At 40.7% G+C, this 27,260-nt stretch overlaps 1 protein-coding gene across 2 annotated transcripts in view; it reads left to right on the plus strand.

The window, feature by feature from the left end:
* The first annotated feature begins 653 nt into the window (after positions 1 to 653).
* The window catches only part of ctdp1 (CTD (carboxy-terminal domain, RNA polymerase II, polypeptide A) phosphatase, subunit 1), a 62,415-nt gene continuing 35,808 nt past the window's right edge, over positions 654 to 27,260 (plus strand). Inside the window, exons 1-11 of one of the 2 annotated variants that reach the window (XM_063900036.1) lie at positions 654 to 1,105; positions 3,469 to 3,552; positions 4,176 to 4,269; positions 4,534 to 4,662; positions 5,326 to 5,476; positions 6,895 to 6,985; positions 7,414 to 7,580; positions 10,560 to 11,588; positions 14,670 to 14,811; positions 15,816 to 16,040; positions 18,773 to 18,926. In XM_063900036.1, coding sequence (XP_063756106.1) covers positions 834 to 1,105; positions 3,469 to 3,552; positions 4,176 to 4,269; positions 4,534 to 4,662; positions 5,326 to 5,476; positions 6,895 to 6,985; positions 7,414 to 7,580; positions 10,560 to 11,588; positions 14,670 to 14,811; positions 15,816 to 16,040; positions 18,773 to 18,926 — 2,538 coding nt within the window. In that variant the 5' untranslated portion in view covers positions 654 to 833. The remainder of the gene's footprint in view (positions 1,106 to 3,468; positions 3,553 to 4,175; positions 4,270 to 4,533; positions 4,663 to 5,325; positions 5,477 to 6,894; positions 6,986 to 7,413; positions 7,581 to 10,559; positions 11,589 to 14,669; positions 14,812 to 15,815; positions 16,041 to 18,772; positions 18,927 to 27,260) is intronic. The other variant, XM_063900037.1, reaches the window with a different exon arrangement.

Raw genomic sequence — 27,260 nt, forward strand, 5'->3', positions numbered from 1 at the left:
ATTCTGAAATGGACCAATCAGACAATGACTACTTTTACTGTCACTACTTTAAGTACATTTAGAGGAGAGTACTTTCTACTTTCACTGGAGGAACATTTAGAATACTTTTACTGTGACAGAGTATTCCTACACTCTGGTACTTCTACTTTACTCAGTACAAGATCTGAGTACTTCTACTTTACTCAAGTACAAGACCTGAGTACTTCTACTTTACTCAAGTACAAGACCTGAGTACTTCTACTTTTACTCAAGTACAAGATCTGAGTACTTCTACTTTACTCAAGTACAAGATCTGAGTACTTCTACTTTACTCAAGTACAAGATCTGAGTACTTCTACTTTACTCAAGTACAAGATCTGAGTACTTCTACTTTACTCAAGTACAAGATCTGAGTACTTCTACTTGTTTTTTCCAAAATAAGATTGTAATGCAGGGAAATCCAGTACTGAAACAGTGTTAAAAGTATATTATCTGAGGCACATGACTTATTAGGTGGTGATTTTTTAAAGTATTCTGTAATGAGTAATTTACACACTAACTTCATAAGGCGCTGTATTTCATATGGCATTTTATTTTGAAATGTGTTTCCATGTGGCTGGCTTTATTCCACCGGAAGCAGTTGTCACCCGTGTCGCTGCAGTGTTGCGCTTTCCTGTTTACGGGCGGGAAGAGCGAACTGACTGGAAGCTACAGTGTTTAAAATCGGCAACACATTTCCCCTGAAATTCTCCTCTTCATGCTGGTGGTTTTGCAGGGTTTAATGGTGCATTGCGAGGACTTATAGGGGAGCTTTGCGGAAAAAACGACAGGATTTACTTATTCTTTTGGATCAGATGGAGGACCCTCCTGCAGATTCAGCCGAGGGCCCCGTGGTGCAGGTGGCTGAGATTCGCTGGCCGATCACGGCTATCCCTCTCAGGCTGCTGGAGTGGAAAGTCAAGCCTGGTTCTCTTGTAAATGTGGACTCTGTGTTAGCATTGTGCGCTCCTATAGCCCAGGATAAAGGGGCAGAAACAGCCAGGCTACCCGAGAAAAAGGTGAAAGCAGACCGTGCTGGAGTAGTGAAGGAGCTGTGCTGTCAACTGGGACAAGTGATTCCTCCAGGGTGAGTCACTGTGGTGGGAAACGTGGATAATCATTGGTTTTAGTTTTAAAAAGAGAGGTTGTTTACACCAAATATGATCATGTGAGTACAGTCAAATATATTTAATAAGGACACATTCAAAGTGGAGAGCTGTGCAGGTTTAAGAAGGGGTCAGAATCAGGATCTGTTTTGTTACCAAGAGGTTTTACACATACGAGGAACTAGCTTTGGTGTAAATACTAATACTAATAATACACTTTATTTATACAGCACTTTTTAAAACATGGTTACAAAGTGCTTTAATCCACAGAGAGTAAGTGAATTATAAAACAGCACCTAAACATGATAACACAGAAATACACCGAATAAGGAAACACTGGAAATGGTGCATTCAAAGACACATAAAGAATAATACGTAGCATTGCTAAAGAGATTTAAAAACAATGTTAAGACTGTTTTAAGACCCTTGTAACACATTCAGAATAAAGACAATACGAGGAATTTGCTTTGGTATAAATAATAATACACTTTATTTTTATAGCACCTTTCAAAACATAGTTACAAAGTGCTTTCACAGAAAAATACACAGAAAACAAGTGGTTTGAAAACAGCATCTGAACACACAGTGAAACACACAGTGAAACACACAGAAAAGAATAAAAATACGTAGCAAAAAATAAATAAATAGTGCTTATATAAAAGCTGTTTTAAGACTATTGTAACATCTAAAAAATAAACACAATATTTACATTAAATATAATACTGTGAGTATAACCTGAGTATAGTCAAATATGACAACTACTACATACAAATTCGAGGGCAGGGCAGGTTTAACAAGAGGTCACGTGGAGCAGTAATGTGCAACATGTGCAGGATTTACAAAATGAAAAAGAGCCAGATGTTTGTTTACATGATGTGCATTTATTTAATGCAAATGTTTTCCTGGGGTTGATAATAGTCAGTGGCAGTGGGGCCTTGTTAATGAGGCCGGTAGCAGACGGTAGCTGTTTGCTATCCTGCCTCACATGTTTGTAAAGGCTAAAGGCAACATGTCAGGTGTAGTTTAGTTAGCACTTTGCATGCTACTCACTTCTCCCGCAGTGTAACGTAGGCTAGCTATATGATAACACTGCTCATAAATGCTAAGTAACAGTTAGCTTGTTTGCTAGCTGCACTCGAATCAACAACAGCTCGTAGTTGTGTCAAGCCAGTCAAAATAAACAAGCGCTTTTAGCCAATACTTTCAAAATAAAACTGAGTTCTTAGAGAAAAGTTTGTTTTCTGATATAATAATCCGTTAAAATCATAGTGGGAAAACAAAATAGGAAGACAAATAATAAGCTGAATTTGAGCAAACATTACATTACTTTTCAAGTCTCTGTTTAGCATATTTAAAAGCAAAGGAACAGACCAAACATGGGTACGCTTTTACTTTGAAGGCGTAATAATACCGTTTGCTCGTAGTCCGTTCAGATAAACAAACGCTTACGGCCAACACCTTCAAAATAAAAGTGTGTTCTTTTAGAAAGTTTGTCTTCCGACATTATCAGTATTATAAGTTATTGTGTAGATGAAAATACCATATATTCTGAATTTGAGCAAATATTACATTCATTTTTAATTCCCTGTTTAGCATATTTAACTTCACAGTACCAGACAAATCATGTTTACGGTTTTATTTTGAAGTCGCAAAAACTGGTGTGATTTTGCTACGTTGACGCAGACTTCCCTGCATGTGTGAAATGTGTACAAGCTGTATTTTGATAGGTACTTACTCACAGTCCCACTAAAATAAGTAATGCTTGTACGCGTATTCTAACAGGAAACATATTTCTGAGAAGATGTATAGCCCACATTTATAAACATCCCTTTAATATCGATTAAGATTTTCATCACATATTCAAAACTTTCAATAATTTGATATGAAGTTATGCTGCCTTCAGGTGCTCCTTGTTAACTCCTAAAATTCCCCGCTTAAAGTGAATATGTGTTCCCAAAAAGTAGCAAAACTATCAAACGGAGTAGCAAAAGGGATTTATTTGTAATTAAAAACAAATGTTAACTCTGTCTTAATTACTAAAAAGGCAAATGTATGACAAGCTGTTTCTTTAAATACATATACATTTATTTTACTTGATTTAGAACCCTCCCTTAATTACACCCAGTCATTCAAAGCAACAGTTAATAAATAGTTTAAAGCTTCATAGTTAATCTGAGGTGAAGTGCTTCAACATTTCACAACTAATACACTTCCATTACACCAAAGCTGAGCATGCCACAAAGCAAAGGTATATTTAATGTTCATCCTGCTAAATGATTGGACTAATGCACCTTTACATTACCAATAAGTCAGGATTCAACATGTGTTTTCTGTTCTTTTCCAGGGGTGTCATCATCAGAATAGAAGAATGCAGCCATCCCATAGTAATGAAGGGTCTATGTGCCGAATGTGGTCAGGACCTGACGCAGTAAGACATGCAAACACACTCTCACTTTTATACAATTAAACAGAAACGTGTATGTTTACATTTTCCTGTTTATTTTTGGCTCACTGACCCTCGCGGTGCTTTGAGCTGGTTGCAAAAACATCCCTACAGAAACAATGTAGAAGTTGCAATTTTACACCGGAGTATTTGTGGTAGATTGGTATTAGTTGATGCCATCAGGTGGCACCAGTGATCAGACACAGAGCTGAGCAACACTCTGCTCATAAACCCAGTATTCAGACTCACCTGGTGTCGAAACGTGCTCCATTTATTACTGAATTTATTGGATTTAAAGAAATAAAGTCAGTAAAACGAGAGTAAAATAAACAGGCATCTCAGATAAAATAAGGATATCGTTTCAGGTAAAGAGTTTGATATTAAATGAAGACATTAAACAGCAGGGAAGCCTTTCATATGCCATTTAATAACAGGTATATATGTTAATAGAAGAAGTCAGTCTAAAATAACTGCCGAATTAGCAGCAAACTGTAGTATTTCCTATGCTATTCATTGCTAAGTCGCTATTCCTCTTACTCATCAAGCACCTAAGAGATACTCAAACATCAACACGCTTGACTCCCACTCTTTCTCTCTTTCCTTCTCAGGCTGCAGAGCACAAATGGGAAGCAGCAAATTCCCATCTCCACAGCAACCGTCTCCATGGTGCACAGTGTCCCTGAGCTGATGGTCAGCTCGGAGGTGAGTCACATGATGGAGACACGTGGAAAAATGTGCAGGGTTAATTAAAATTCCATATGCCATTTATAGACTGACTTTGAATTGTACTTATCCTTCCATAGGTAAGCAACGTTCAGTGTAATGGATAGATATCATATATAAATATGAAAGTTTTAAAAAAGCTGCCGTGGGTAGATACGGAAATGAAAAAAGCACTGAGGTAGTTTAATAAACGCGGTGCTTGCTCCTGTTATCGCATTTAATTCTCTGCATCCGCTCCCACAGCAAGCGGAGCAGCTTGGCAGAGAGGACCAGCAGAGGCTGCACAGGAACAGGAAGCTGGTCCTGATGGTGGACCTGGACCAGACCCTGATCCACACCACGGAGCAGCACTGCCAGCGCATGTCCAACAAGGTAGCGTCTCATCGTATGGCTAATAATCTGCTCCTAAATCAATGTGATGGAGAGGAAACTTCAGGGCCTAGAACTAAAGTCTTCCACTGATGGACTTACAGTTACTGAAGCTGTCTGCTTGTTATTTGTAGATGCCTAATTGGCATTGGCTAATCTGGTACACATCTCGATAAAGCACACAAACATCTAATTCAATAAATATTCCAAATGAAATAACCACATTTCAAACCTGTTTTTATAAACCCCTGTGTGCAAATTAAATCACTTTCCTCTTTAACCAAGAACTTTACTGCTCTGTGAAATTCTAGCCCTTGCTTAGTGTTATTAATATAGATGACGCAGTTATGTATCCCGATATCTCAGTGTATTATTCCATTAAAAGAACATCAAATATCACAGTGGATTCCCTTCCTTGATCTTTATGTTATGCATCAATAATAAATGCTAAATATGGTTTACATCTGTGTTAGCTTGCTATTGCCTTTTCTTCAATGCCTGTGACAGTACAGTTCAAACAATAACCAGAAGTACTTCCTCTTTTGCATTCAGAGTATTGATGGTTTAGATATTGCTGAACTGAAGGGGCTATAATCACACTTGTTGGGCCATTAATCTGTGCATTGTCCTGATCATGATAGTCACACCTCTTGTGATTTCCCCCAGGGCATCTTCCACTTCCAGCTGGGCCGAGGCGAGCCGATGCTCCACACCCGGCTGCGGCCTCACTGCAAGGCCTTCCTGGAGAAAATCGCCAAGCTCTACGAGTTGCACGTCTTCACGTTCGGGAGCCGCCTCTATGCACACACCATCGCTGGTAATGCACTCATCCCTCTTACACTCCACAGCACTGTTTACACACTCTAAACACTGACTATATGAATGAGTGCTGCCTCTTGCACTGCACATTTGTGTCCATGAGAGGGAGGTGTCTGCATATATTTGTGGTTATGCTGGCTCACATGTGGTGCTACATTATGAAATGCATGTGAAGCCAATTACAGTTTTGCATTAATTACCTTCCAAATCCCCAGCCCAGTCTTAGAGGCATTTGGCTGCTTGGTGAGAGGAGTTGATTTCCTTCTAGATAAATATATGGATATTAATTTAGATGTACTTTATTGATCCTAAACTAGGAGTGTGTTTTGATTCAGCAACAGGAAAAAAGGCACAGCACATGAATCAAAAATCCAAATGTAAATATTAACAGTAGAAAGATGTATACCCCACACCTTTTTCGCTTGCACCTCGGCCATTTAAATCCCCCCAAAAATATCACTGAAAGAGTTTAGACCATTTGAATGTAATGCAGCAGCACTTCCAATGGTTTAGCTTATTTGAAGCAAATATTAAAATAATAGTAACTATATATAAATATAAATACACGTTGATTTTTGTTTGTACGTTCCTGGTTTATTGCACTTACTGCAAATCGCTTCGGACGACTGATTTAAATACACTTCATTGTTGCCAATTTGGGAGTCGTTGTGTCACAGCAGCATGTAAACAAGGTTTTGCACCAGCTCAATTAATTGTGATAATAATCTTTAGAGAGGACACAGTTTAAAAATGTGTCTACAGAATAAGTTAGACTACAATATAATTCAATAAGTAATGAATATAAAGTAGTTTGCACGCTTCATTTCAGTGTGTGATTGAAGGCTGGGTTGTATTCAGGGTGCTCTGTCATCACACTGTATTTTATCGAAGCAGCCTCACTGTTCGGCCTCCATATGATGAAAGTTGTGTATGCCTTCTGAATTGGATTTTACTCCCGGCTCTGAAGCAGGGAGGTCTGCACGTTTCTGAGCAGGGTTTCAGATGTTGTGGGTAAAGGAGAGACTCTAGACCACTACAGGGAAGGTCTATCTGTGTTTATACCTGGACTTAGACAGAGCCAGAGAGAGTTTTTCAATGCTTAATTTAAGGAGTAGATACTGGGAGGAGAGGCGGGGAAATGTCTGAAACCCTCAGCAGTTTCAGGGAGTTGTTTTTCTCCTCCTCACCTCTATGGCAATAAAATAGTCCTTGCTAGAAGAAGCAAACTCCAAATAATGTTTAATTTAAAGAGAGAGTATTTATGTTGATGTACAATAGAAATGATGTGGAAATAAAACACATGCTTCTTTGAAAGAAAGTGAAACCCCTTCTGCGACCTTGAAGAGGAATATATCAAATATGCATTGTTTCTTTTTATCCACATCCGTCTTTAATATTCCATTTTTTGTTTTTAAGGTTTTCTGGATCCTGAAAAGAAGCTTTTCTCTCATCGGATTCTTTCCAGAGACGAATGCATCGACCCGTTCTCCAAGACGGGGAATCTAAGGTGGGAATTGTCTTTTCAAATAATGACATTTGGAGAAATCGTTTGGAGTTTAGTGTGTTTTTACCCTGCACAGATCCACTTTCTGGACATTGTTTAAGAGACTCTTAGAGTGTGTCTCATTTTGACTTTCTTAAAAGGTCAGGATGGGATATCTGCTGGATTGGAACAAATAATTTCTTCTGTAAGCGTTTGTATCCAGCATCAAGAGGTCCTATAATGCATGTTGGTGTTTTCCTTTTCCTGTAGTGTGTTATATAGTTTTCAGTGCATGTAAATGGTCTGCAAAGGCTAAAATCCTTGTGTTACCTGATCTGAAATCTGTCCGTTCCATTTGTTCAGCCACGTACAGATAAATAAAAACCTTGCAGTGTTTGTCTGGAAAAGTCTGTTTATTAAACTCAGCTGTTTTGTGTTTTTCTTCCCTACAGGAATCTCTTCCCCTGTGGCGACTCCATGGTCTCCATCATCGACGACCGAGAGGACGTGTGGAAGTTCGCCCCTAACCTCATCACTGTGAAGAAGTACATCTACTTCCAGGGCACGGGCGACATCAACGCTCCCCCCGGGTCCAGGGAAGCTCAGATGGCAAAGAAAGGTCAGTACTCAAACTTCTTTTGTACGAAGACTCTGTGAGGACAAACTTGCCGGCGGTTTATGCAACACTGAGGGTCTAAATGGGCCAGAATGAACTGTATAATTTCCAGCACTGTGCACACTCCACTTTGAAATGCACTTTTAGCTTCTCTAATCTCTGCCTGCAGTTATGAGTTTATGGTGCAGAATGTTCCACAGTCCAGCACATAGTTGGAAATAAAGGGACAGAGTGCAAAATAGGACCAATTCTGTGCAGACTGTGCAGGAATCCAATGCAATTCATTAATATTAAACTGGGAATGCATCAGGGCCTCGCTTACTGTCTAAGTGCTGTTTTCTAAATGTATTTGAGACATCACTGTAATATTGTATGGCTCTTTTTAAGGATATTTTGTTAGATTTATTTATTTTTGTATCAGATTAATTATTTAAAATATTGATTAATAATATTTAAAAAATAATAATAATTAAGAAGAAACAAATCTGTAATAATAAAAATAAGATAAATAATAATAAGTAAAAATATATATTTAAAATAATGTTATTTAATAACCTAACCTAATATAATCTGTTTATTGTTGCTCCTTTACCCATTAAAAAAACAGTTCTATACTGGTTGAACCCAATTCTTCCTATCCTTATCTGTCATTCTTCACAGCAATTCAAAATCCAGCATATTGCTTTTTCAAGCACTCATTTACTCGATACATCTTTATAGACTGACCTGCTGTGTACATAAGGTATTAATTATGGCTCCATTAGGCGCCTCTGTCACATCATGTATTACAGAGTCAGTGAGGCTGGAGTCAGGCGCTGAACAGTCATCAACACTGTATCACTGTGCAGCCAGCATGCTGAGTTACATGATGAGCCCACACACACCTCTCCACCCGCCTCATCATGAATCAAACGCACCCGTGAATGAACATCAATAGCGCGGGCCTCCAGCACCTCCACCTCTGGGCGTCCCTCTGAGCTGGCCTCGCGGTGTTGTTCTCTTCATTATCAGAGCAGGAAACAAGCTGCTGGGAGCCGGGCAGCGAGTCTTCTGGCGGACCTTTTGTAGGACCCCCTCATTTACACCGACTACCAGGCTGTCACATCAATTAGTGATAAGTCCTGGTTGTACTGATGACATGTTAGGATAACAGCTGCCAGTCTCAGCAGCGGACCTGGTATTCGCTGCACACTTGGACACAGAAAGGAGCTACAGGCATGCATAAAATGAACTCCTTTTGCTTCAAATACAGAAGCCCATCTCTGCAGCGTAGCTTCATGCAAGATAGAGAATGATGCAGCCGTGTAAAAATGTGTTTACATTCTTAGAAATGCATGAAACAAGTCTGTGTGCATGTCCAAGTAAATGTTCTACATCACATCCCGCCAAAATTAGGCCCCGCCCACTTTCAGGTGAATCCGATTAGAGCGAAGCGGAAAATAATAGTATTTTCATGTCTTAAAGCTCCTGAGTCATATATTGCAGAGTAAAACAAAGGATCAGAAATCTCAGTCTCAGTGTCAGCCTGCTGCCTGCCACTCATCCCCCGCAGACCCACCGGACATCCATCCCCTATTTATTCTCCGTAAGCTGTCTCTGCCGTCTGACCAGACATCTGACCCCATCTTCATATTTCTGGACTCATTAAACCCCTTTCTGACCAACAGAGATATTGTTTTCTGGCAGCACTTCAACATTATACGGGGAGAATCTGCATTGTGGTTTGAGGGCGCAGAGACGAGCAGAGACCCTGATACCTGGTTTAGAGAAAACCCTGAGTGTAATATAAGAATATATGCATGACCGATATAAAGATGATATTTAAAAGATATTGAGATGCTGCAAACAATGCAAGTCTAGGAGTTCTAAGAGGTATTTGTCTTTAAGGATTTATTCAACTGTCTAAACCCTACAGTCTAATCTGATGCATTCGTCATGAGTCCCATGCTACGCCTCCTCAGATTATTATTACTGCCCTTTCCGATCCATCCAGCCCTGTAGCTACACTACTGTTAATATCACTGATGCAAAAGTTGATCAAGTACATTTACATCTTTCTAACTTAAAATGGAGCGATGCTTTCCTCCAGGAACCTTCATCCTGACTGACTGTTTGTGTCAGACGTCTTATGGATTATTCTGAGTTGGCTGCAGAATTTTAAATTCACGCTTTTTAGTCTCACTTGCACTGGAATGACTCGCTGTACCCGGAGGACTGGGATTTGCCTCAGAGGGAGATTTCTGCCAACATGAGCAGCTCTTCCTGATTCTGGGTTATTCCCCGGGGAAGAGAGAAGTAGTGTGAAATGTTAGGAAGGTTATTACTAAAAGGTTTATAATCACAGGGTTCCAGACCCTCCGGAATCTGTAAATGCAATAAAGTACATTGTGAAGAGGGCCATAACCTTTACTGCCAGCAAGGTTATATGCTGTTAGGCGGTGAGGAACTGAACTGTGTTGATAGAAAGGCTCAAAAAAGGGATTTCAAATGAGCTTACTTGAAATCTGGATGTGTTGTTTTAACCCTAACCCTAACCCCACTCTGCAATATAGTCTTGCATTACCATTATAGGTCAGTGGGGTAAATATTATTAAGTATTGGGACCCCAAAACTGAGAAAAAGTAGTTAAAGGGGCATCACTGCTGTCAAGATAAGGTGTTATTTAGAAAAGGACTAAGTAAAGCAAACTTCTGAAAAAGGGCATTTTAAGTGATAAGGAAGTCCTATAAACTACGGAAACATGAAAATAAAAAGGGCAAATAAACATTCTGGGATGAATTGAGCTTTAGTAATTCTCAAATATTGTTTAATTTATATATTCTCATAGTTGTTAATCAAATATTGAACCCAATTGAGCTCCATTATTGTCAGGAGGGGAATATCTGATGTTAATTATGCCAGAAGCCTTTCATCTGTAGCTGTTGAAATGGATTCTGACTCATGTTTCTCTGAATGATTTGTAATATCTTTGCCTTGTTCCAGCAGGAGGCGCGTCAAGTCGACCGGCGGAGAGCACAGACGGTACGCCTGCCGCTGACGAACAGAACAACGGCCCCAGGAAAAAGCAGAAAGACCAAAGCGTTTCCACCAAGGACGAGTCCACAGCATCTCAGGAAGTAGCCACAAACGAACGGACACATCCCACAGGGGTTGTGGAGGACGAGTCAGGGAAAGGTAAAGGGTCGGAGACTGACGCAGACTCCGGGCCGGCGTCGAGGGAAACTCAGGTTAGCGACAGAACAAATGTCACGGAAGATGATAGCAACAGGACAGTGGTTACAAAAGAGGTTCAGGAGGGTTCAAACTCATCAGCGCCGACCCGTGAGTCCAATAACTTGGACTTTGACCTTTCCAGTGACAGTGACAATGACTCCATTACCGACAAGCCTTCCACACCAGAGAGTTACAGTGAAGGGAAGGCGGATACGAAATCTGGGCAGGAAGAGGTCGAGCAGGACCATGGGGAAGAGGCGAATGAAGTGGAAAGCAAAAGTAAAAGTGAAGGTTCTGAATCGGCAGAACCTTCAGGAGTTCTTCTCCCAGACCCCGAGCTGGGTAATGGTTGCTCGGATAAAAGAGAACCAGAAACCGAGTCCCAGAACAGTGAGCAATCTGGGGTCACGATGGGGGAAGAGCTGCTGGACCAGAGCATGGAGGACGAGGAGGAAGAGGAGGACGATGAAGAAGTGGACGTCGACCAGGACGATCACTTGATCTACCTGGAGGAGGTTCTGGAGAGGATCCACGGCGAGTACTACGCACGGTACGAGGCCTTCCTGAAGAAGGAGGCGCCTGAGACGCCGGACATGCGCAAGATTGCCCCGGAGCTGAAAAGCAAAACACTGGAGGGCACGACGATAGTGTTCAGCGGACTTTACCCGACGAACTACCCCATGGAGAGGACCCGCGAGCACTACCACGCCAAAGCACTGGGGGCCAAGATCGGCAAGAACCTGGTTATGAACGCACAAGATCCCAATCGGACGACGCATCTCATCGCCGCGAGAGCCGGTATGTAGAAATGCTGTTCAACGTGCATGAATGAATTTACCCTTTTGGACCTTTTAATGGTTTTATTCCCAGTACTCAAAGCAACTCTAGTATTCGAGACTTTCTGAAACTGGATTTTGAAGACTGATTGCGACATTGATAACTTTTTCTGACCTGCAAATATAGTTTGGGCACTTTTTTTAATAGCCAGGTGCTAGAACCTTTTGTAAACGGTGCAAGCCATGCTCTGCTAATGAGGCTAGCATTCAAGAAAGGTCATTTACAGCTTGTCCAAATGCCAGGGTGACTGACATACTGGTGTTTGAACCCTTCGTCAGAACTCTAGATGAGCAGAGGTAATTGAGATTGAATGTCACCGCAGTTATTAGTATCTAATAGTGTCCTGAGCTGTGGTTAACATATGGACTACCGGGGGACCTTGTTAAATTGCTGGCATCTACTTAAGTAACGTAATGCAGTTCTGGCCCGGTATACAGACAGTGAGGCTGATAGCAGCGTGCTAACGTCCTGGATTTTGTGTTTGCTTTGTTCCCTATGAATCATTTGTGTTGTGCAGAAGGCTATCTGAATATGTTCTGCTACCTAAAGGGTTACTGCTAGGTTATTGTAGGCATGTAAGTACATTGAATGGCTATGGCAAAACACATCTGGACCAAGATTAGAATCAATAATGGTTGCATTAAAGCTTGTGTTGTTGGGTTTTGCACGAGTGCTGGGTCTGGACCTCTGAGCTCCTCACATGGTGGCTTGTTTGGAAGCTTTTCTGCACGCTGGTATCCAAAAATTGATTATTACAGCTTCACAAATGAGTGCTTAAAATTGATTTCCATACAGTTCCCTGAGACCGCTCCTTCTTCCTGTAATCAAACCGCCATTGATTGACAGAAACACAGTTCACTGCTTTCTGACAATACACAAGCATGAAGGCTGGAGGCTGTGTTCTTCTCCCCTAATGGGAGAGGACTTCTATTAAAATATGTATTCTTAGGAGGCATGTTTTGCACATTGAAGATCCATGGTGAGAGTAATTTACTGCCTTGAGTAAACCTGTTTTTTAAAAGCGGTCAAACAGCTGCTCCCTCTTCCTGGGGGCGTGCGCCCTCAAACCAAAATGCAGATTTTCCGCGTAAAATCTTAAAGTGCTGCCAGAAAACAATATCTCTGTTGGTCAGAAAGGGTTTAATGAGTCCAGAGATATGAGGATGGGGTCAGATGTCTGGTCAGACGGCAGAGACAGCTTACGGAGAGTAAATAGGGGATGGATGTCCGGTGGGTCTGCCGGGGGACGAGTGGCAGGCAGCAGGCTGACACTGAGACTGAGATTTCTGATCCTTTCTTTTACTCTCCTTTTTTAGAAAATGTCCAAAATAATTTAATGCAGTTTGGATTATTGCACTTTTCTTAAATATGTACTGGATGAAACCCTCTTAATTGTCACACACATGCACACTGCAGAGCACACACAGGGAAATTGGTCCTCTGCATTTAACCCATCCTAGTACTAGGAGCAGTGGGCAGCTATTGTGCAGCGCCCGAGGAGCAATGGGGAGGGGGGATTGGAGGTGTCCGGTGCCTTGCTCAAGGGCACCACAGCAGGGCCTAGGAGGTGAACTGGGACCTCTCCAAGTAGCAGTCCACCTTCCATATTTCAAGTCTGTTCGGGGACTTGAACCGGCAACCGTACGATTCCCAGTCCAAGCCCCTACTGACTGAGCCACTGGACAAAACCAGGCTTCCATACTATGTCATGTTTTTGAGCATATTTCTGTCACCCCGGCTGCAGTCATTAACAAGACACAAGCCAACACAACACAACACCTCCTCCCTGTGAGAGTGAGAATGTCACAGCAGCTTCTTCCCCGCTCAGAGAAAGCTATTTTAATCAAAAGAGCCCCAGAAGAGGATTCCTGCCTGCGTTGCTACCAAACTGTAGTTTATCTTCGGAAAAACAAGCACAGGAAGTGGCGCTGTTGCCGTGGGAGCCAGCCCCGCTGTGAGCGGCACTTGGCAATCACTCGTCTTGATCATCACAAGGAGAGGAAAAATCAGCCAAACAAGGAACCAGGGCAACGTGAGCATTAGGTCACTGAAACACGGGAGGGCTGCTGGAAGTAAATGGTTTCAGGACGAGATATTCACCTTGTCCGATGTACAGAAGTCTGAGATTTATGTTGTGTTTTCTTTACTGATGTTTACCGATTTAATTCAGCCTTAAAAAGCAAAATGCCTCTGGGTTTCAGGGACACATTTTAACAGAATTAGTGCTTGATTATTATAAGAAGGCTGACCGAGTTATTTACTGCTCTGTAATTATCAATGATTATTCATTTAAATATATATTTGTATTATTATAATTATCAGCAACAAGTACCCTTCAGGAAAACGGGTATATTTGGCTATTGTTGTTGTTGTTATTATCAGCTCGAATGACCCTATTTAACACCATTTAAATATAATAATGATAAACTGTGAAAGATAATAATGTTGTATCACTGAATTGTGTTTTTTTAGCAGCACTATAGCATGCTACAGTAACTGCTGAATGAAAAATAACATGAGCTGCGGTTGTAAGGTGATACATAACATTTAGCAGATCTGTAGATGCAAACTCCTGCTGCTTTTTCCTCATATTAGACACACACACACACACACACACACACACACACACACACACACACACACACACACACACACACACACACACACACACACACACAAGTAGTTATCAATTAGTGTAAATACAGCAGATAAACACAGACTAATACAACCTACTGTCAAATATCCTGACTATAAATCCTGTGTCTAACATCAAAAAGACTTATTAAATCATTACACACTACTCTCCAAAATTAGAATCATTTCAGACAATTATGGACAATTTTCTCCTTGAAAGACTCTGTTAATTATCCAGCAGACCCAGAATGCATTTGGGTAAACACAAACAGGTACAAATTAAACAAATGTAAATACAGAGATGAGAAACACTGAGATCTGTACACTATGAAAGGGATGGATCCACTGGCTGATGGCTGATGGATTTTGAAGTCTAAACCTGTTCTTATCCCCCCCCCCCCTCCCCAGGCACGGAGAAGGTCCGTCAGGCTCAGGGCTGCAAGCACCTCCACGTGGTGAACCCCGACTGGCTGTGGAGCTGCCTGGAGCGCTGGGACAGGGTGGAGGAGCAGCTGTACCCGCTGAAGGAGGACTATACAAAGACGCCGAGGTAAAGGAGGTTGTTGAGGAGCTGTGATGTGAAGGGGAGGAAATCAAAGGCCAGCAAGATATTGTACGGTTGAATACTGGTGCTTTTACAGAACGCTTACACGATGAAATCTTGAATTTATATATAATAAGTCATTAATGGCTAGGTAAAAGCATCCAATGAAAATCTGGAACAGGCTTCAGATCATTACATACATTTACTCGAATGCAGCCTTTATTATGCTCCTTATATCTGGAATAAAATCAGAGAAAACGGCAACTCTTACTTTTTAAAATCAAGACTTTTCTTTATTCTGCCGCCTTTAAAAATCCAAAACTATTCAGATATTTAAACCTGTCTTATTCTAATTTAGCTTGTTTTCATTTCTATTTTCCTCTATTTTCTTTACATTTCAGTGTACTATTTAAGTACTTTTACAGAGTGGTCCATCTCATAACAAAACAACAACACACACTCAAGAACATGAGGTGTTTCCTTCTCAATATAAAGTGTATAAATTGACAGCACAGATCAATAAATAAAAGATTCAAACAGTTAAACAAAAAAAGGGCGTTTCGGGAGAACATATGCTTTCCATTTCTGCCAAATGTCCTCAACTTGAAGTTCCTGGAGCTTCATAGAGAAGGTTATTCTTTCCTTTATAAATGATGTCATACCAATCCTCTATCTGTTTGGTTCGAGCCACTTCTTTGTGACTGCATCCTAGCAGCTACAACTAATATTCCAAATAAGTATTTTGTTTTGGTATTTGGGAAGTGTAGAAGCCCGTGGAAGAGTTCGTCCGAGTGAACATTTATTTTTGTTCCAAATATGAAAACTTTCCCCTGCTTTTTAAATGATTACGCAATATTTCAATCACCAAAATGTAAGACAATATCCAGTCTCATATCTCGATATATAATATATAATATAGATATATTGCCCAGCCCTGAAGATATAACACTTTAGGCATTGCTAACGTATTAAAATCTGATGATTGATCTACATATTTTCTCTTGTTAAAGGAGCAACAGTCCAGCAGCTTTCCCTGATATTCAGGGCTCCTTGCAGAAACATATTTTCCAGCCGGCTCCGATCCACCTCCAACCTCAGCCTGCAGCCCCCGAAGTCCGGACGTACGACCCCGTCACCGGGAAGCTGATCCGCAGGGGCCCTCAGGTGCCCAGGACCCAGTCCTACCTCCAGGGGTCAGGGCCCTTCTCTGACCACAGAGAGCAGTCATGTCTCAGGTAAAGAGGATCGGAGCTGTGCAGTATAATAATGATGACATATTGTATGGGAGAGAAACTTCCTCTGGGGGGAGCTTTGGGATTTTAGCCTTTGCAGACCATTTACATGCACTAAAACCTATATAACAGAGTACAGGAAAGGGAAAACCCCAAAAAGTATAATAGGGTCTCTGTACAACCGTTTTTGCTGCTCAGCGATTGATAGACGTAGAGTTATGTGTATAATTGCTGGACTCCCTTTTCTGAAGGCTGCAGTACATTTAAGGGAATCATTGTCTTGAAAAATGTGCTGCTGATATTGGCCGTACCGTGACATATGCAGGTAAACAGTGCATGCATCCATTAAGAGCCTCGGGTGTAGTGCAGGACTTTAAAGTAAGTTGTCAGAGTTGTGCTTCCCTGTTTGGTATTGACAGCAGAATGGCTTGTATCGGATCTTAAATGTATTGATTTGTCCTCTGGGCCTCGTTTCCATCCCTCCCTCAACTGAAACAGCTGTTCGGGTGGTGCTACACGACTTAATTTACCTCATTGGAGACATGCCGCTTCTTCAACTGAGGCACAATATAACCCCCCCCCAAAACAAGCTTTTATTGTATGTTTTATTGATAGCATTGGCACAGAGAAGCTCCCAAACAAGCCTCTGAAATGTATCAGCACTCTGGGTCCATGAATGAGCACGGTACAATCCAGGATGCTTTATTCTACTCGGGGGGCGGGGGGGGGGGGGGGGGGGGCATTCTTTAACAGTGTGAAATGCTAAAAATATACTTACCCAGGTACATAATTGTTTGATATTCCGTTCATGTCCTCATTCACTTTCCACCATCCATCTATTTGTCATTCAACTCGTTATTAATGCTAATGGAGGGAAAGGTTTTGTCTAAACCGGGTCATTTTCTGCTCTTACTGGGTTTTACTTCATCATTTAACCAGCTTTCAGTCCCTAAAAAAACATGTGTTAATCTTTGTAATGTTTAACACTTTAAATACCGGTTTGTTAACATAATGCTATTTGACCCACAGTGGAAAATGTCTAAATTGTCTCTAAAACCATTTAAACCATCACTTAAGAAAAGTTGCTCTGATTTCCTTAAAGGACAAAAATGTCCACATCAAGAAACTGCAATAAAAAAATGATCAAATCATTATTTTCCACTTTCTCTCAGGTGTGTTTTTTAACCGTCTTTTGTCCTGATCATCACAACAAAGGAGTCCTCATTTATTTCTTAACGTTAAATCTTTAAATGTCAACTTGTCAAAAAAAGGACACAAATTTAGTAGATTTTGTAAAGAAAATCGGCGATATTTTCACATTCTGGGACAGATCAATGATTAACAACAACGTTGATCTTCATCAGTATTTCTTTTTGTGCAGGGAACTTAGAAGGACATGTATTTGCCCCATTGGAAAAAAAAGGGCGTTTTTGTATTTGGTGGAAAATAGATTAAAACTCTGTTACATAACAACAAAACACTTCATTTTGTATTACTATTGTGCTTTTTGGGGGGTTTCCCCTCTTCTGTACTCTGTTTATATAGCTTTAGTGCACGTCAATGGTCTGCAAAGGCTTAAAGTAGTGAAGCCCTAGAGCAGTGGAATAAAAAGTTGATTAAGCGATCTTTTGTCAGCGACAGTCATGGTGTCTTAAAATGATTTCAATAGACTATATCTATGATGACACTGTAATTAATTATCTGAAGCTTAGCGTTGGCCCACATAGTTCATGGATTAGAGGCTTTATGGAGTTTTCAGGGAGTTGCACAAACTTGGATTTTAGTCATCAAAGGAGATCTGTTTAATTAAGCGCCGCCGAGAGGAAGAGACCCGCATACGATTTACATCTAACGGGCCTCGCTACAGAGAGGAGCCTTCAGTTCCTATTGTTGCTCTCCAGCTCCAGCCTTCACTTTCTCACCCTAAACCCATCATCATCATCATCATCATCATCATCATGATCTGTGATGTGAAAATGTGCTGATTATGTACAGTGTTTGCAAATGAATGCAGCTCCTCTTTCAAAGTAGAACAAGATAACAAACAGGATTTATAAAGTTACCATGCACTTCACGTCGTAAATAGGACCATAAAAGCAAACGTTTTATTTAACCTGTGCTCTGTTCAGGGAAATGTATGTATTTAATTAAATAGCCTCTTTGTTTTATAGTTTTTAAGCAACCTTATAACACTTTTTTAAATAGTAAAACCTGCAAACTTAAAAATAAATAGTCCGATCAAATCCGGGAAGGCAGTGAAAATCTCAAACTTTGTGAAAAATGTGAATAAATATTATCTTTCAGAAATAATAATAATTATAATAAATGTGTGTGTTTTTTAGAAGTAGAGATTTATCAATTTATTCAATGAATTTATTATTTTTTATTTATTTTATCAATCGATATTTAGGTGGCTAAAAAATGACCCAAAAAATATCTGCAATATTTTGAAATGCAAACAAAAAAACAAGAATCAGATTAACTCTAATTTCTTAAAATGTAAATAAGTATAAATCTATTATTTAATTACAAAATCTCAGCTTAATTTGGATATGCACTTAAAAAACAGTTACTTATGATGTTGATGGTAATGAGACTCACAGAAGATGTTCATTTCCCCGACTCACACAAAAAAGCCTGGCGTCTTCCTCTTCCTGTGCGTCTATGAAACCGCACTTAACGAGATTACATGCATCGTGTTTTATGCTGATTTCTCTGTTGTTTTTTTCCCACAGGGGAACTTCATCGAGCCAGCAGGACGGCGCGGCGGGATCCAGCCAAGACGACGAGCGGCCCGGCCCGTCTCGACGGAAACGGCAGCTGAGCATGTCGGAAACGATGCCGCTGTACACACTCTGCAAGGAGGACCTGGACAGCATGGACCGAGAGGTGAGAGAGATTGATTAACTGGCTCAGTAACAGCAGGAAATATGTGATATAAGTGAGCCTGTAGCGCATATTACATGAAGATCAGCAGGAAAAACTATATATAATCTAAATACGAGTCATTTAAATACTGCGTTCAGCGGGGATTCTGGTGTTTCTCTAGTTCTGTTGCCACCTCACAGCAGGGTTTAAGTGTACCCACCTGCAGAATTACTGCTCTGTCGGAGGGCCAAACTGCAATTTCCCACAATCAAATAACCTTTGTGGATGTCACCGTTAACATCCTGATTTACCGTGTAGGAGGAAGTCGTCCTGCTCCTTTCTGCCTCTCAGTTTGGACTTATCTTCCACTCCAACTATCCCGCTCTACCTAACCTATTTATGATGAATAAAAGAGCTTCTGATCTGCTTTGGTTTGCAGAACTGTAATGAAGCACTTGCCTAGTATTCTGCAATCAAACTGTTCCCTTTTATTGGTATTTGCGTGGTGTTTAAATGCTTAGATGTCACTTGACTCACCAAATAATATTTCTAAGGAAACACTGTTATCGATTCTGATTGGTCAATATAGACATTCCAGAGGTTGTTAATACTCGATAACAGCCACCTGCTGAGCAAAATAATGACAAGAGATTCAAACTTTTTTTAATAATGACCGTCTGGCTGCACATTATCCACTACTCATTAGACTTCACAGCATGCATTTTGAAGGAAAAGCACTCCAGAAATCCTATTTTTTAGTAGTTTTAAAACATGTATTCATGGTGGAAATTCGCTTTGTGTCTTAAAAAACAGCGTGAACCGTGATTAATGCTGATATTACAGTAAGTCCTGTGTGACTGTCACTGGAGAGACCACAGGTATTCTTAAATCAAGAGCATTTAAGTGGCCATGAAACAAGGATTGTTCTTGTTTAATTTGGTGGCTTTGTTGTATTTTGGTGGCCATCTTCTGCCTCTGTGCCTCAAATCTTGCCACTAGCTGGTATCCTTCTCTAATATTCCATCTTGTTGCCATCCTCGGAGGCAGGTGAAGTGATTACTAATGTCTGAGAGCTCTGCACCTCCTGCTCGGATAATACTCTTTAATGGAGTTGCAGTTCTGATAATGCTCCAGCGGGGGGGAAATGTGCAGAGCAGGTCCTTGAGATCTGTCGAGGGCCTCTCAGCGGGTGATTACTCTGAAGAAAGAGCTTCATGGCTCCTTCACATGGGATTTGACATGTGCCAAGCCATGTTTGAAGTGGTGTCACGTGTCAGACGGGGGTCATTATACTTTCTCTTTGTCATCTAAAGGAAAAACTGCGTTGGTTACCACGTGTCTCTATTAGGAATAGAGAGTATGCAATATTCTGCGCTGTAATGTTTATTTAATGCACTAAAGGGGTATTTTAATATGAGTAAAGCCATCTTAAAGCTCCAGTAATCAGTGTTTTTATATTATACTTTATATTTGTATTGCGTTGGATCCTACATAATTACAACGCCTCAGAAAATGATCATCCCTGCCACAGTTCCCCTCACACCTACGGAGTTTTATCAAGCACCTTGCAGTATGTTATCTCGTAAATATTAATATTGCTCCCCCTTATTTCCAGGTACAACATGTGGATGTGTTTGAAAAATAAACAACAGCCATGACATTTTTAAAAGATAGCTCATTGTATTTTTCTACTTTTGTCCATATCAATTAAAGTATAGCAGGGTTTATGTAAAGCATGAGGCACTAACGTCACTTCCTGTCTAAACTAAGCCCCGCCCACTTTCAGGTGTAAATCCTGCATTAAAATAATAGTGTCTTCATGTCTTAAAGCTGCGGAGTCATATATCGCACCTCCAACAATAAATAAATCCAGAGCTCCGGTTTCTTTACTTCCTCTCCAGAAAAAAGGAGAGTGAAAGAAAGGATCAGAAGTCTCAGTCTCAGTGTCAGCCTGCTGCCTGCCTCTCGTCCCCCGGCAGACCCACCGGACATCCATCCCCTATTTATCCTCCGTAAGCTGTCTCTGCCGTCTGACCAGACATCTGACCCCATCTCTATATCTCTGGACTCATTAAACCCCTTTCTGAGCAACAGAGAGATTGTTTTCTGGCATCACTTTAACATTTTACGGGGAAAATCTGCATTTTGGTTTGAGGGGGCATATAGATTTCTGTGCATGTAAATGGTCTGCTAAAGCTAAAATCCCAAATTTCCTATTTTTTCAGCTGCTGTTCTTTTTTGGCTCATGCTTTACCCTTCCACTTAGTTTCAATAAAATCTTTGGAGTAATTTTCCATAATTCTGCTAAAAAACCGACAAACAAACCAACAACTCCTTGGCTTTCCCTCCTTCAACCTTTAGCTCAAACATGGTTATAGATCCTGCTAGAAACGGTCCTTTGATAATTGAAATCTAATTGAATGATCTGGATGTCGGCGTGATTGGCCATGCTTTAAATGACGTCTGTTAATAAGATGCAAAACAGCTCGGGTATTAACTCGATTGAAGTTGAGTAAGTTTGTAGCTGCGGGCGACAGGCTCAGATCAGCTGTACCAAGCCTCTCTGTAAATACACTTTCTCCTTCTTCATGTAGTTTCTCCCACTCTTGTTGGAAGAGGATGTGTGGCTCCATCATATATCGTCTTAAAATGCTTGACCTAGAATATCACCAAAGCTACCAGTCATTTAACATTTCTCTTTTCGTTTGACATCCATATCTCCAACATGCTTTCAAGATCTGGTCTGATAAGATCTCTGTTTGTGTTTGAAGCTTTGACATTTGATTCGCATACATGTAGGTTAGAAATAAGGCCCATCGTCCCATGTCAGAGCAGATAGACGCACTTTTACTCTTTTACTCACAGTTTTACTTTTGTATTTTTGGCATTGTATTGCAGTGTTTCCTCTTGGATACTCTGGTCTTTTTTTCGCATCTAATTAATATACAAACTGAGTCAATGGTTGGCTTGGCACAGCTGTAAGTTGTTTCTTTCTCTCCCTGACTGCGGTTCTTCTTTTGCTTCCATGCATGTCAGGTTTTATCAGTAGAAGTCATGGATGTATAATAAGAACTGGATACAGCGTCGGAGGCGGGGCCTCGTTCATTGCTATGACAGCTGCTCATTGACGCATGAAGACGAAATGGTCTGACGTTGTCGAGAGCAAAACGTCACAAATTACCTATCATGCCTTAGTTTCCCCTTAAGCCCTGCCCCCGATCTCCCGCTCTCGACTCAGTACAATGAATGGAGAGAGAAAATAATTCTGGATTCAGCTTTTAGGGCATTTTACAACTTTAAAACCTAATGACTTTAAATAAGAGCTATAGAAGTGTTAATACTGGGTAGTTTATTTAGTAATGCTGATTTAAAGACGTCTCTTACAAATGTAAGTCAATAGGGAAAAGTCTTTATTGGCCAGGTGACGTCAGGGATTGATACGGAAGGTGCCGTATCGCTATGTGGCCACTAGGGGCTTGGTAGAAATAGCTAAAGGGGAGAGGGAAACGGAAGGAAGTGAACTAACTCAATAATAGATCAAATATTGTATATCTATAGAGTTTGGATTTAGTTCATTTCTGATCTGTAATCTGTACGTCGGTTCACTTAGGTCAAGTCTTAAAGAAACAGTTTCACTCTCATACATTTTAAACCAGCGTCTGGCATTTTTTCGTTGAATAAATCACAACATTTAAAGTGTTTTTTAGTCTTTAAAATGAATGAAATTAGCTATGTCAGATCCAATAGATGGGTCAGTGCCTTTTTTTATGCAACAAAAACAACCAGATTGAATCAAATCTTCCGGAGAAGTTCACTCAGCTTTACGCCCAAGCGCTCTAAATGTCACGTTAGCACAGTGAGTGCTGCTGGTGTTTGGGGAACAATGGCCGGCGTGATCACTGAACATCTCATTAACCAGTTGCATCTTCAATTATCATCGTGCTACATTAGCGAGAGTTTGGCCTCTAATTAAGATTGAAAATTAATGTAAAGTCCATGCCACCGTGATGAGGTTTTATTGCGCAATAGTACCAATTAACAAAAACACAAAAGCACAGTGACCTTAGTGGTTCAGAGACGTGATAAATTAAAACTACTTTTCTGCAAGTGATGACAGAGGGCAGGTAGTTTCTTTGGGCAGATGATGAATAATTGCCACATTAGTGAACAATTATTGTGATTTGGCACATTTTCAGCAGTTAAGGAGCCTTCTAAAGTTATTAAACCTCCACATTTTCCACATAAAAGACCATAATAACCCATTATTATCAATCCATTTCCATTAACTTGTGCTCAAAACCATCTCTGTTGAAAAAACAACCTATTCATTCATTTGTGTCGCCAACAATGACTCAAAGCTGCTCATTTCCACTACATATTCATAACATTTGCATTTATTATTTGAGTAGTCATGAAGAATATGCCTTTCCACATTATCTCCTTTTCAAATACTATACAATATTCAGAAAAAGGGGACAGAAAAGATCCTTTTACAGTCTCACGATCCACGCTCACTAGATGCAATCGCACAAAAGGCCTGACCCAGTGGCTGACACAATGTACCTTCCTCGGGATTAATAATAGAAACACAATTTTCCGAATGCCTCCTGCTGCAGCCGGCACGGTGTCTAATGGGCACAAACACTGATGTGATCTTTAGAGAAAAGCCTCGCTTTTGCTATGGCTGCTGTATGTGAAGGATAAATGGTGCTGCTCCCACAACAATGACGGTTACATCCCCAGGATCTTTTGTTTCCTTAAAGTACTCTAAAAAAGACGGATTTACATCCATTAAAGGCCTTCAAATGTGTTTAGTAAGGTTAACGTGCCCCTGACTTTGAGCAGCAAAATCAAATCAGTTCATAATTGGACCTTAACGACACATTTAAAGGTGCACTATTCTGCTTTTTGGGGTTTTTCCCTTTCCTGTAGTGTGTTCTATAGCTTATAGTGCATGTAAATGGTCTTCAGAGGCTAAAATCCCACTCCTTTGTTCACTTCAGGCACATAGTGACGTCACTGTTGGCTAGCTCTCCGACACATTGTACGTGATAGGCTAAGGGGGTGGGACATCTCTATGCAGGTTGACCAATCACAACAGAGCCTGCCAGCTAACCAATCAGAGCAGACTGGGCTCTGGTTTCAGACAGAGGGTGAAAAGACAGGCAGTATGAGAGAAATAAAGAGCTTTTTGAACATTAAAGCACTGAGACATGTCCCAGTAGAGACACTAAATGCAAATATGAACCTGATAATAAGCATAATAGGGCCCCTTTACAACAAGAGCCACATCCGGTGGGTTGTTCTGTGATCCAGTATTGCCTTTTTGCACTTTCAGTTAAAAACGTGCATTTGTAATGATCAAAACATGACTCACTCTATATATAGAAATCAATGTGATGGTACAATGGGCTGGAATTGCCTTGATGTGTGGACAACACTCAATGGTTCAGGAGATGATGTGAAATCCAAATGAGTTTAGGCCACATGAGTGAATCATTATCATACAGAGTAAGGTGAAGCTTTAGACGCGGGTCAGTGTTGGTGTGAAATGTGTGGCGCCAGAAGGGCCCTCAGAGACGTGGCTCATTAAGTCTGGGATCAGAGGAGATCTGGTTCCGTCATCAGTCACTGTGATCTCTGCTCCGCTTCCTGCTGGTATTGATCTCCCACAGCCTTGGTGAGAGATTATCCTTGGGAGTTACTGGGGAGGTCAAGCGTGCGGAATATAGAGGCTTATTGATGTTTAGCATATTATTAAGATAGATGTAGGATTGTGGATGTGGTGCCTAAACACTCAGGATATAGAATATAAAGACACTGGTGATTAAAGTTATACTTCTAAATACTTCTTTGTTGTTCAGTAATATCCAAGACTCTAATTCTGGAGCAGTTTTCTAGAGACTGAGATTATCCTAGCTCTTCAATACTCTCTTTCACCCAAAGTAAAGCTTTTTATGACCGTGTCGTCCTGGATATTCGAACCATTAATGGTTAAATGTGATCCTTATCTAAGTGTCTCTTAGCATCTTTCAGCTGGAAATACAATGACTGAAGAAAGACAGACTGTTCTGGTACAGAGGTTATCCTAATGAACTAATTATCACATCAGCAGATTGTGTGACCGTACCATTAAGTCTAATTGTATTTTTGTCCAAGGCTTTAGTGTCCCAGGACGGTTCTAGCCCCATCACCGGCCACTGGGACCATTGGCATCGGACTTTTGAACACAGCTTCGGTGTAATAAGTACACGTTATCTAGTGAAGCATCTTACACAGATAATGGAATAAAATTAGGTCCAAATAAGACATTAAATTAGGGTAAAGAGGAAAGTTTATCCCAATCAAATGGCGATTATTTGTCTTTAATATTTTTGGAACTAGCACACTTCCCTCAGCCGAACCTTTATTGCACCTGCCTGAAAGTTGGGAGACTCTCTGATTGGGGCTGTCTGCTACCAACAATTAATTTCATTATTAATCCCTGACTTTTTCATTAATCACTCGGTTCAAAACATATTAGAAAAAGATAAGAAATGCCGAGCACAACGTCCAAAAAACACCCAGGGTTACAAGGTCAAATGAATCAATCAAAGTACACACACAGACAGAACACACACACAGACAGAACACACACACAGACAGAACACACACACAGACAGAACACACATGCTGAGGTAACTACTCATCATGGAAATTCAGTAAGTGTGTGTTGCGGTCTGTGGTCCTAAACATGTTTATGCATTTCCCTGAGTTACCCAACCACAGTTACAGACATCATACCACTGCTCCGGGGTCAGGGGCAGTCAACCGTCAGACCAACGCAACCAGAAAATTGCTGCTTCCAGACAAGCTGCTACATCATCCAAACCAGACTCTACCGTCCGTCCCTGAAGCCGGAGCGATATGAATATTCCCCTTGCTCCGGTTTTCCATTTGCCAGTCCTTTGGCAGCCTGATGTAAATATCTCCACTCATCTGACTATGGCAGGATGTCTTGTTTTGATCCTCGCTCCAAAAAAAATGAGCATCCAGGAAGAAATTTGGACGGGGAATGTGTTTCTGAACAGATTCACATCATTTATATAAACCCACCTAAAGTCTCTGAATAAACCCTCTGAAGTATTGCAGCCTGTACCTTTCCAAAGTTATGTTTTCAGTTCAGGCTTATGTAAGCACACTTGACTTAACCTCAGCTGCACTCTTTCTGAGGCGACGGGGGAAAGGAGCAAATATCTTCCTGTTTGCAGAGGTGCTTTATAGTTCTTGTCCTCAAAATATTGCTGTTTTCACGTTTGGAGCAGGCATAGGTTTAGTAAAGATGGGATTTCGTGATGTGATTAGTCCCTTTCAGAATGGGACTTTTGATGTGACCCTGACCAAGGTGAAAACGGGTATTAGTAGAGTGGCTTTAGAGGTCTTGTGCTGCAACAGCCTCACCACTTTTAACGTCTAAACTTCTCTTTGAATTTCTAAAAAAGTCACCGTATTTTACCCTCCTCGCATTTGCATTTATTTCCTTTTCCCTTGGAACTTAGGTGAGCTTTTCCCCTTCGAACACAACCCATTTTCTTAGTCTATTTAGCAATCGACTGTGCCAAATTACCTCTGAATACCTTTTGCAGATAAAGTGAGTCATTTCGCCAAAGCATGAAGTTTATTTAAGCCCCTTTCAGCGGAATTCGCTATGCAAATGTCTCCCTGTGAGGTCATCAGTCTCGTGAAGACAAATCCTCGACATAGGAAAGGAATATATCCCAACAGAGCGGTGCGTGCTATCTTTTTCTGCCTGATTCAACCTACCTATTCGTTTGATTCCTAGCAGGATTGTTTTGACCTCGCTCCAAATGAATTGAGTTTTCTTCGAGGAAGACCTTTGGACGGGAGCTGTGTTCTGAAACTTCATATTCCCAGCTTAAACCCACTTTATCCCAATAACCCGTCGAAGTTTTGAGGTTACTTTCCAAACGCAAACTCTATTTAGTTCAAGCATACCACACTTTGGACTAACACAACGTGTCATTTTTTCCTTAGGCTGATGATTTCAATAGACATTTCTTACTGTTGCAAAAGAGTTGCTTTAATTGTCTCTCATTTCACTCTGTGAATCTGTGTGCTGGAACGTAAAAGAAGCTTATTGACCGTAGTTTTCTGTTTGAGTAGCATGAGGTAAGAAAGATTGATTTATAGAATGTGAATTAGTCTCTCATATGGACTTTGAGTGCCTGACAAGTGAAAACGGGTCATCGTGACATCAGTTTCTTTGAACGCAAGAGGAGTAAGTGCTCCACCAGCTGTAGGTCCACTTTAAACTCTATCACGTATTTTTGGAGTATGCCAATGCATGGGAAGTAG

The sequence above is a fragment of the Eleginops maclovinus genome, chromosome 13 (genome assembly GCF_036324505.1).
Source record: "Eleginops maclovinus isolate JMC-PN-2008 ecotype Puerto Natales chromosome 13, JC_Emac_rtc_rv5, whole genome shotgun sequence".
Taxonomy (NCBI): domain Eukaryota; kingdom Metazoa; phylum Chordata; class Actinopteri; order Perciformes; family Eleginopidae; genus Eleginops; species Eleginops maclovinus.